This window comes from Aptenodytes patagonicus, chromosome 3 (genome assembly GCF_965638725.1).
Source record: "Aptenodytes patagonicus chromosome 3, bAptPat1.pri.cur, whole genome shotgun sequence".
Taxonomy (NCBI): domain Eukaryota; kingdom Metazoa; phylum Chordata; class Aves; order Sphenisciformes; family Spheniscidae; genus Aptenodytes; species Aptenodytes patagonicus.
The window spans coordinates 36639228-36649420 of record NC_134951.1 but is presented as its reverse complement, the minus strand read 5'-3'; the positions used below and the strand labels follow the sequence as shown (position 1 = coordinate 36649420).

The 10193-nt window shown below is 45.5% G+C and overlaps 1 protein-coding gene across 1 annotated transcript; it reads left to right on the top strand.

Annotated features, from left to right (window-relative positions):
- The first annotated feature begins 4140 nt into the window (after nt 1-4140).
- EEF1A1 (eukaryotic translation elongation factor 1 alpha 1) lies at nt 4141-8793 on the top strand. Its single transcript, XM_076333076.1, has 8 exons — nt 4141-4204; nt 5073-5263; nt 6165-6344; nt 6474-6770; nt 7024-7174; nt 7358-7614; nt 7834-8068; nt 8388-8793. Exons 2-8 carry the CDS (start codon nt 5120-5122, stop codon nt 8510-8512), a joined length of 1389 nt encoding a protein of 462 aa, XP_076189191.1. The 5' UTR covers nt 4141-4204; nt 5073-5119; the 3' UTR covers nt 8513-8793.
- The last annotated feature ends 1400 nt before the right edge of the window (nt 8794-10193 follow it).

Sequence of the window (10193 nt, the reverse complement as noted above, 5' to 3'; positions counted from 1 at the left end):
ACTTTCAAAAGTAGCTTTTTTCAAGTAGTTCAGATTACCTCACCCAGTTCAGTTAAACCATTTTTTTTGAAGCAGGTTTTCTGTGTAATCTCTTCATACATTAATAACACCATTATTTAATTGTTCTTTTATTTATTAAACAGATGATTGTAAAATCTGGTTGTAAGTGTTAGGATCATGTAGGGAAAAGGATTTCATAACAGATGTAGATGCTTTTTATTTCTATTAAGTGTTCTCTAATGCCTTGATTCTTATAGATGGAAGTAAAGCTGTGTGCTCATGCTATAGTTTATGTTGAACATTTAGACTAATGTACATACAACGGTAACTGTAACGTAGGGATTAGAAAGCATTTCACAGTAAGTATAAGGTTAATTATATTACAAAATAATGCTGTGTACCAGAATCTGGTTTTGCTAATCACCAATTACTATTGGTAATTTCGGACTGCTTTTCCATCACGCTTTCTGAAAGTGCCCTCAAGAAATCTTAGTGCTTCTTCTGTATATAGTGAGCTTGATAAATTGTATTTATCAGATGTGTGTTTAAAGTCTTGTGCTTATAAAGTCTGTTTGCTTACACTCCTGAATGACCTTGTTCATTACAGTTAAAATAGTTGTATAAATGCTAGTTACCTTCATCTTTGCACAGGAGTCTGACCAAAAAAAGATGCCACTTCCACGTGTACGTGGAAGAGAGTTAAAATTCTTCAGAGGTGCTCAGTGAGCACATCTTTTATTTTCTAGCATGATTTCACTGGCTGTGACTGTGTGCTAAGCTTATAGTACATTCTGTATGCGCTGGAGCCACCTGCTAAAATGAAAGTAATGCCGCAGTAGCTTCTGTGATCTCAAAATCCAGTTAACATTTATTTTTAAATGTTAGAATATTTGGCTTAGATATACTGACAGCGTAACTTTAATTTTAATATAATTTGATCTGAGATTCAAAACCTTTTTAAAATGGTAGCTAATCTATAGGTTCCTACAATACAAATGCTTTAGAGAACCCTTCTATGTGTTCTTACACTGAAGGCGTATGTGGACATAGGTTATTTCAGTTTAGCGTATGCTCACCAGTGGTCGAGGGAGAATGAGTAGTTTTTCCCCACAAAGACCTCCTATTTCTGAAGTCAGTCTGGATTTAATAAGCACTATTCCAAAGCCTGAAAGACCTTGAGTTCTTGAAATCTCTTATCTCCATTTCTTCCTAAATGTTTCATACCAAAGAGATTAGTTTTGCCAAATGAACAAAATCTAAAATTTTTACCAGGCTATTTGCATACAGGATTTAGTCCAGTGTATGCCTATCTCTGTTAGCTGAGAGGATTCTCCAGAATGCATTTCCACTGAATTATGTGAGGCTACTCATATATCTGAAGCTCCCCAGCTGTATAAATATTTGTGAGATTGATAAGAGGAATGTTCCGCTAATAGAATGGACAATAAGAGATATACTAGTTGTTGAGAGAATAAAAGCATGTATTGGACAGATTAAAGAGGAAATAATAAAATTATTTTGAAAACAATTAAAGAAATGGAGGGGAAAAAAACAACTGTTGTAGGCTTGAACTAGGACCGTGGTTAAAAGTTTGTCCAACAAATTCAGCTTTCATAGCTTTCAGCTATGTACATACCACAGAAATTGCCGTCTTAAGAAATACATAGTTCTAAATGCCTTTATTTATGAAATCTTCTAAAAAAAAAAAAAAAGTCCCTTAAAAAAAAGAAATGTGCAGTTTAGTGTGGGCTATGTAAGAAATCAGGAACACATTTCCTGTCTCCTCTCCCTGTTGAGGCACAAGTCATCAACTACATTTGGAAAGTGTTAAACTACCTTTTTATGAGAATGGATACTTTGACAGATCAGTCCATTAAAAATACCCCCTACTGAAATACACATTTTAGAAGCTAACTTCAAACTATCCTGAATAATAAAGCTTTTTAGCTGTGTTTGCAAACAGTCTTTGCTTTATAGGAGACCTGAAAATTGCTGCTTAGCTTTCTTACCAAATATTACTCTTTGGTCCTCAACCTGAGCCACTAAATCGCTTTCTGGAAATGCATTATCATAAAGTGATCCACCTCCCTTTTCCTGCCCTGCTATTACCGTGTCTTCATACGCAATGTCTTCACTAATAACTGCTCCTAAATGTTAGTTTTGAGAAGAGCTGAACCATCTCTAGCTGCCCCCCTACCCCCACCACTAATCTCTGCCTAAAAACATAGGAGGGGAAGAGAAAGAGCTTGATGACTTTATTCCTTTCTTAAAAATTAGTGAGTTTGTTTAACAACATCTGAACCTTTTTGCAGGTTTTACTCTGAAACTGGATTTTTGTGTAAAAGGTGTATTCTAAACTCAGCATCTTCTCTAACGTGACATCGCTCAAGTCACCTTTTTTTTTTTTTACAAAATGCACCCAGGTTTTTTTTTTAACTTTGCATGTGGAAGAATACCAGATATTGTGGAAACACTTCAATTCCATATCAATCACTGAAATACTAAGTTTACAGCTCTTTACTGTAGTGAGTTTGATGCTGGGGGTATCTCAGCTAGAGAAACTTGGGAGTCAAGTGAAAGCGTAGATGCATGAGGTGGGGTGTTCTATTTTGTTGTTGTTGTTGGGTTTTGTTTGTTTTTGAAAAAGAAGCTATTTCCACGCTTTACAAGTGCAATCTGAAGAGAGTACCAACAAATGAATGGGATTATAGTTGCGTATATGTAAGTAACTGTTTCTAACATAGGCATATAAAGTACCTGAAGAAGAAAACAGAGCACGTAGCTTTGTTTCCTTTGCAGATCATTTTAAAAGAACACACACAGATATTTGTTCAGCTTCTCAGCTTAATTTCACTTGAGTAGGTATAGAAGTTGTTGAATATTTAATGGATTTTCCTACATCAGTTAGGAGTGAGTAAACCAGAGAACAATCCACTGGAATCACGAGGGCTTTTATTTCTGATGTTGTGAGCTGTTTTCCGACTCCTCGTTGCCATGATTTCAAAAATAATTTGCTAGGGCTGCCAGGTTTCTCATGTGAAAATACAGTATGGGTTTCTGTATTTTGCAGTTTGGGTTTCTTACACAGTAGTCACATGTCCTAAATGCTTAAGGGATTCACTTTAATACATTTGCACTTCAGATGCAGCTTTGCTTAAGGTATGTCCGCCTTGATTTGTATTTTTGTGCCAAAGTTTTCTCAGCCAAGTCAACTTTTGTTCTCTAATGGTACAAGAAAGCAAGAAAAAAGCTTGCTTGCCTTTTTTTTTTTTTTTTTTTTTTTTTTTTTTTTTAAGCCAAACGATGCTGTTTCTTATTCTGATGTAATAAGCTTCCTGAAATTCCTGCTCCCTCCCTCCTTCCCCCCCTCCGTTTCTGGGGGACTTGCAACATAATGAGTTGGGGGGATTCTTACATTCCATAATCTTAAGCAAGTAACAAATGTAGGCTAGTCAGCGTAACTAACTGAGCATTTCTCATCTCATTCACTGAGTCCTTTTGTGTCCCTAATCAGAAACATAATTACTCTGCCTGAGGCTATTCCCCAGGGACTTCCTTTAGCTGCTGCATCCCCCTGGACCGGGCCATGATGCAACGTGTGACGCTTTCTCGTCCCCAGGTCCGGTGTGGCGCCTGTCCGCTGCAGGAGGGGCCGGGGCAGACGCTTGCCCTGACCGAGCACTTGGGGCTCCCGCTGCGCCGTTCGGTGCTGCCCCGCTTCACCCCGGAGAAGGGAGCCTACTCCCGTCGGTTCACCTCGGCCGCTTTCGACCCCTGCGCTGGAAGGGGTCATCTCTCCCCTTCCCCCGCTCCCCCGGCGCTGCTGCCGCAGCACACCGCGAGCCCGGGACGGAGGAGCCGGCGGCCCGGCCCCGCTACCCGCGGGTGACCGCTGTCCGCCCCCCGGGGGAGGCCGGGGGGGGGCTCCCCGTACAGGCGGGAGAAGGAGAGGCCCCGCGGGCGCCGGAGCCGTCCCGCTCCTGCCCGCAGGGACGCGCCAGCCGCGCCCGGGGCAGCCCCCCGGCGGGGGCGGGGAGCGCCCTTCGCCCGCGCGGCGGCCCGGGCGGGGCCGCGGGGGCGGAGCCGCGGGGCCGCCGGGAGTGGTGACGTGTCCCTTAGGCCCCGCCCCCGCGCAGGGTATATAAGGGGCGGCGTTCACGCCGTCGGTCTTTTTCGCTACGGGTTTGCCGCCGCCGCCGCGCAGGTGAGGCGCGTCCGCGCGGGGCAGGCCGGGGCCGGGGGAGGGGCGAAGCCGGGCCGGGGGCACGTCCGCCCTGGGGGCCCGGCGAGCGTCGAGCCCGGGCGTGGCCGCCGCCGCGGAGCGGTGCGCGGGGGGGTGGGGGCCGGGGGGAAGGAGGGGCAGGGGACGCCGGCGGGGGAGCCGGGCGGGCGGGAGGGCGCACGCCGGGGAGATGGCGACGCATCGTTCCCCTCGATCCCTCCACCCTTGGACCGGGGCCCGGGGAACGGCGTGACCGTGCCGCGTGGGGCACGAGGCGCCCGGCCGCCTGCCCCCTGCCGCGCGGGCGGCGGTGGGGCCGTCGCGCCGGGACGCGTGGTGCGTGGCGGGCGGCGGTGGGGCCCGTCGGCCGCCGCCTGGGCCGCGGTGGGGGAGGGGGGGGCCGGGGCACGAGTAAAAAAATGGCCGCTCGCCTTTCCTGCCTGCCGCGAGCTCCACAAAATGGAGGACGCGGCGGCCCGGGCGGGGTGAGTCACACAAAGGAGCGGGCCGGCCCCGCCCTCCGCGCTGCCCGCCGGGCCCGCCGCGCCGCCGCCCCGCTCCCCGGCCGCCGGGGGTAACTCGAGCCCGGCGGCGGCGCGGGGAGGGGGCGACGCGAGGGGCGCTCCGCGGGGGCCCCCGGCCGGCGCTCGCCCGCGCCGCCCCTCCCCCGGCGGGGCGGGGCCGGGCCGGGGCCTCCATCCCGGCCGGGCCTAGCCGGGCCGCCCTGCACGCGGGGCCGCCATCGCCGCCCGCGGCGGCCTGCTGCCCCCTCGGCCGGGTGCCCGCCGGCGGCCCCGGGGAGGGCGTTCGCACTCGAGGCGTAACTGGTATTTTTCTGGGGAACTTCCAGGTGTCGATTCTCTTTTGCCGAAAGAAAGAACTTGACTAACATCCGAAATGGGAAAGGAGAAGACCCACATCAACATCGTCGTCATCGGCCACGTCGATTCTGGCAAGTCCACCACCACCGGCCACCTCATCTACAAATGCGGTGGCATCGACAAGAGGACCATCGAGAAGTTCGAGAAGGAAGCTGCTGAGGTGCGTGGGCCTGTGACATCCAGCGAAATTTCGGTGGTGCAGGGATGAATAAAGAGATTTTGTTGCAAAACTTCAGTTGCAAACTGTTTTGTGGCCACGGGGAGGCAGTTCGCTTGCAACTGTCCCAGTAGCTGAACAAGTGCGTAAGTGTTCCGTGGCCACAGGGCGGCAGTTAGGTTGCAGTTGTCCCCGTAGTCGAACAAGTGCTGAAGCGTTGAATCCGCCATTACGTTAGTTGGCAAAGCTGAAATTGTGACGTGTAGAACGAGGGAAAAGAAAGGTAGCCTAAAGCTACGTCTGCATAGTTACATCTGGAATTGTAATGTAAGTGGAGTTCCCAGCTTCAGTCTTTGCATACATGTAGTTCAGGATAAAATGAAAGAAATTGCTCTGATAAGGTTTACTTCTGAAAATGAGAAAGGTATAGATTTTGGCGTTTGAACCTGTAGGAAGTCCTATTGATCATACTTCCTTTTTTTTTTTCTGTGTAATAACAGTGTTAGGTCTTAATAAGCACATCGCAGAATGAAATGTAGTGAACATTAGGTTGAGTGGCAGTTAAAATGTTGATTATTGCAGGGATTGCATTAGTAAGAGAACTTAAATTTGTAGAGGACACTTGATAGTAGGGCTTAGGCTCAAGAGATCTATCTTAAAGATGTGTTAGTGCAGTTAACAAGCTGTCAAGAGGGCTAAACTGTCAACAGGTTAAATAACAAAACGGTTGGCATCTCTCACTACTAGTGCCAAGTGTATCTTGTTGCTTGTTTTACAAGCAGCAACATCTTTCAGTATTAAGCCACTTACTATTCTTAGATCTTTCTGAAGTACATGCAAGTACATATTCTTACAAAAAAGGGGGGGGAAAAAACGTGTTGGTTTTTTTTTTTTAAATCCATAGATGGGCAAAGGTTCCTTCAAATATGCCTGGGTCTTGGACAAGCTGAAAGCTGAACGTGAGCGTGGTATTACTATTGATATTTCCCTGTGGAAATTTGAAACAAGCAAATACTATGTCACCATCATTGATGCTCCTGGACACAGAGACTTCATTAAGAACATGATTACTGGAACTTCTCAGGTATGTAAATAGAACTAAGGATTTTGGGAGTTCAGGCAGGTTGTTACTTGGTTGGTTGGGGGGGTTGCCCTGATACCTTGACACGTGTGCAAGTATTACAATGAGGGGCTCTTTTCTTTCTTTTCAAAGGCTGATTGTGCTGTCCTGATTGTTGCTGCTGGTGTTGGTGAGTTCGAGGCTGGTATTTCCAAGAACGGGCAGACCCGTGAGCATGCCCTTCTGGCCTACACCCTGGGTGTAAAACAGCTGATTGTTGGTGTCAACAAGATGGATTCCACCGAGCCACCTTACAGCCAGAAGAGATATGAAGAGATTGTCAAAGAAGTCAGCACTTACATCAAGAAAATCGGCTACAACCCAGACACTGTAGCTTTTGTGCCAATTTCTGGTTGGAACGGAGACAACATGTTGGAGCCGAGCTCTAACGTAGGTTTGACATTTGTTTATATTAAGAAATGAAAATAGGATTACTGAGATAAATTATGCAATAGTAAAATGCACGTTTTTCAATAGTTAACGTTTGAGGTGTCCAGGTGAAAATCAAATCCCAGCACTTCACAAGTCCTTACTCTGCAGCTGTATACCGAGATAATACTAAGATATGCCACTTGGTCTTTTCTAGCCTTGTGCCGTTAAAATTGGCAGACAGTTCATGCCTGGGCTTTTTTATTTGTTACAGATGCCCTGGTTCAAGGGATGGAAGGTTACCCGAAAGGATGGCAATGCCAGTGGAACCACCCTCCTTGAAGCTTTGGACTGCATCCTGCCACCAACTCGTCCAACTGACAAACCTCTGCGTCTGCCTCTTCAAGATGTCTACAAAATTGGCGGTATGTGTTCTTTATAATGCATCTTACTTGCCAGCAACAGCTAATGTGTGGGACAGAAACGCAGTAGTTTGCCCGAGCGCTGTTTTTTCAAGTGGAAAACGTAGAATACTTGTCTCAAGTGTTTTCTCCTGTAAGGGCATATATTCACTGAGCTGAATTACTAACGTTGCTTCTCTTCTGCAGGCATTGGTACTGTACCCGTTGGCCGTGTGGAAACTGGTGTTCTGAAGCCAGGCATGGTGGTTACATTTGCCCCTGTCAACGTTACAACTGAAGTAAAATCTGTTGAGATGCACCACGAAGCCCTGAGCGAAGCTCTGCCTGGTGATAACGTTGGCTTCAATGTTAAGAACGTGTCTGTGAAAGATGTTCGCCGTGGCAATGTTGCTGGCGACAGCAAGAACGATCCTCCGATGGAAGCTGCTGGCTTCACGGCACAGGTAATGTTTGCAGCTGTGTGAAGATGTATTTCACAATCCAGAACTACGTTTCAAACTAGAGGCTTGTTCTTTCTTACTAGTAGGCTAAGCTATAAGGTGACATAGACTTGTGTTCTGAGATGTATTTGCTTGAAGCAAATCACGTGAAAGCCCTGACTTTGTAAGACACATTAGTATTCAAAATTACCCCAGCGTTAACTTGGCTGCCTTTTTTCCTAGGTTATTATCCTGAACCACCCTGGCCAAATTAGTGCTGGTTATGCCCCTGTGCTGGATTGCCATACTGCTCACATTGCATGCAAATTTGCTGAGCTCAAAGAGAAGATTGATCGTCGTTCTGGCAAGAAGCTGGAGGATGGCCCCAAATTCCTGAAATCCGGAGATGCTGCCATCGTTGATATGATCCCTGGCAAACCCATGTGTGTTGAGAGCTTCTCCGATTATCCTCCTCTGGGTAAGGCATCTCCTAAAAATGTGTTAATCCTGATCTCTGGAAAAGACGCTCCTTGATGTCCAGCTCTAGTATCGGGATGTAGCATGTTCTGTAACATGCTATTATAAAAGCTGTAACTTCAATAGAAACTTGGAACCAAAACTTCAGCAGTACAGGGGTGCTCTCTAGAGAATTGCTGCTCTCTCCCCCACTCTCGCGCAGTTCACTGTCCCAGAGTGGTGTTTGCCCACTTAACCCAAGTTGGGTGTTGCTGCTGTGCAGATAACGTTGTGGGTACGTAGCCCTAGACAAAAGTCATAAAGCCTGTTTTTGTTTTCAGGTCGTTTTGCTGTGCGTGACATGAGACAGACGGTTGCTGTTGGTGTCATCAAGGCAGTTGACAAGAAGGCTGGTGGAGCTGGCAAGGTCACAAAGTCTGCCCAGAAGGCTCAGAAGGCTAAATGAAAATTCTGTACATCAGCTGCCACCTCAGTCTTAATCAGTGGTGGAAGAACGGTCTCAGAACTGTTTGTCTCAATTGGCCATTTAAGTTTAATAGTAAAAGACTGGTTAATGATTACAATGCATCGTAAAAGCTTCAGAAGGAAAGGAATGTTTGTGGACCATTTGTTTCGTGGCAGTTTAAGTTATTAGTCTTTAAAATCGATAAAATTTTTTAAAATGGAAACTTGACCAAAAAAATCTGTCACAGAATTTGAGACCATTAAAACAAAAGTTCAATGCTATGTCTCTGTGTTCTTTGGGTTAATGTTAAGTTTATAGAAAAATCTATATACAGTCCTGGCGGGATCAGAAAGGATGAATGTTACTTGAGTATGTTCAGAAGTTGCAAAGCAAATACTCAAATTTGTCGTTTCTGAAGAGTAGAGCAAAATTCAGCTGCAGGTTTAGTTTTAACTGACCTAAGCCTTAAAAAAAAAACTTATTTCTGTGGTGCTTTCTTTAAAGATGGTTTCTAAATTGGGTAGCACAAATACAAGGCAACAGTTAACGGTATTCTGGTGCATTCTGTGATGCCTTGAGTAAACCAAGAAAACTTCATATTGGGAAGAAGAAATAGTGTATAAACAAAAAGGCATTTAACCTTGAAAAAGCATAAACAAAGAATCAAGTGTTGGGTTTCCCATAAGTCTTGTACACAGATTTTTCTAGTTGCCAGCAGAAACAGATGATTTTTTTTTTTTCTGGGGAACTGATTAACTGTTGTGTAGATCTTTCAAGATGAAACACATAGCTAAATGTTTTCTAATATATGTATATAGAGAGAAAGACATTCAATAGCTTAATTTCAAAACAAATTTTGTTTAGAAGGGGGCTTTGATGCTTGTCAGGCAATCTCTGAATGACCCACCATTGCAGCATCTTGCTCAGTTTTTACTTCAAGAACAAAGCTGAGAGAGAAACCGGCAGGTATTTCCACTGACTTCCAACAGGATGGTGTTTGTACCTGTCCTGCTTGGTGGTTTGGAATTTTTGAACTTGGGTCAAGGATGTTTCTAGGATGTCTGTTTGGAGAACGTACTGGTGCGTTTCCCAGGGTGATGTAATGGAACGCACGCTGCTGTGTCAGCACCAAATGACGTGGTGGGACTGTATACTTGCTATTTTTAATGATGAGGTTGACAATTTGGATCAAACAGTCAATTGAAGTGGAATTGGGTAACTAGTCCAGAAGATTATTATTAATTACTAGATAAATAATCCAAGTAAAAAGTTTTGGGCTATAAGAAATACCAGCTGTAATAAATGGGGATTCCAGAACATAATTAAAGTCTTGCTTTGAATTGGTAAACGGAGACAAGCAGTTAATGGATAATCGGATCTGGCTTGCCTAATGATGCAGCTGTTTTACTAACCTTTAACACGATTTCCCCACAGCATCCCCACATAAGTTCAAAAAGAATTCAGTATCTTTGGAGGATTATTCTATGACACCAGTATGTTTGTTCTGTCTGTAACGGCTATATCCTCTGTTTGTTTTCCTTTCCTTCTTCAGCTATGTGCTTGCTCTGCAGGAACGCATAACGTATCTGTACTGCTTGGATAATCCTGAACTGCTGTTACTTACGTTCTTTGTTTGCTTTGGTTGGATCTTTTCTCTTTTTCTGTTCACCTTCCGTGTCTT

Excerpts from the sequence above, each read along its gene's own strand:
- EEF1A1 (XM_076333076.1), top strand. The coding sequence starts at position 5,120 with ATGGGAAAGGAGAAGACCCACATCAACATCGTCGTCATCGGCCACGTC. Across the intron at positions 6,771-7,023 it reads TGTTGGAGCCGAGCTCTAAC|ATGCCCTGGTTCAAGGGATG; the intron begins GTAGGTTTGACA and ends TATTTGTTACAG. Across the intron at positions 7,615-7,833 it reads CTGCTGGCTTCACGGCACAG|GTTATTATCCTGAACCACCC; the intron begins GTAATGTTTGCA and ends CTTTTTTCCTAG.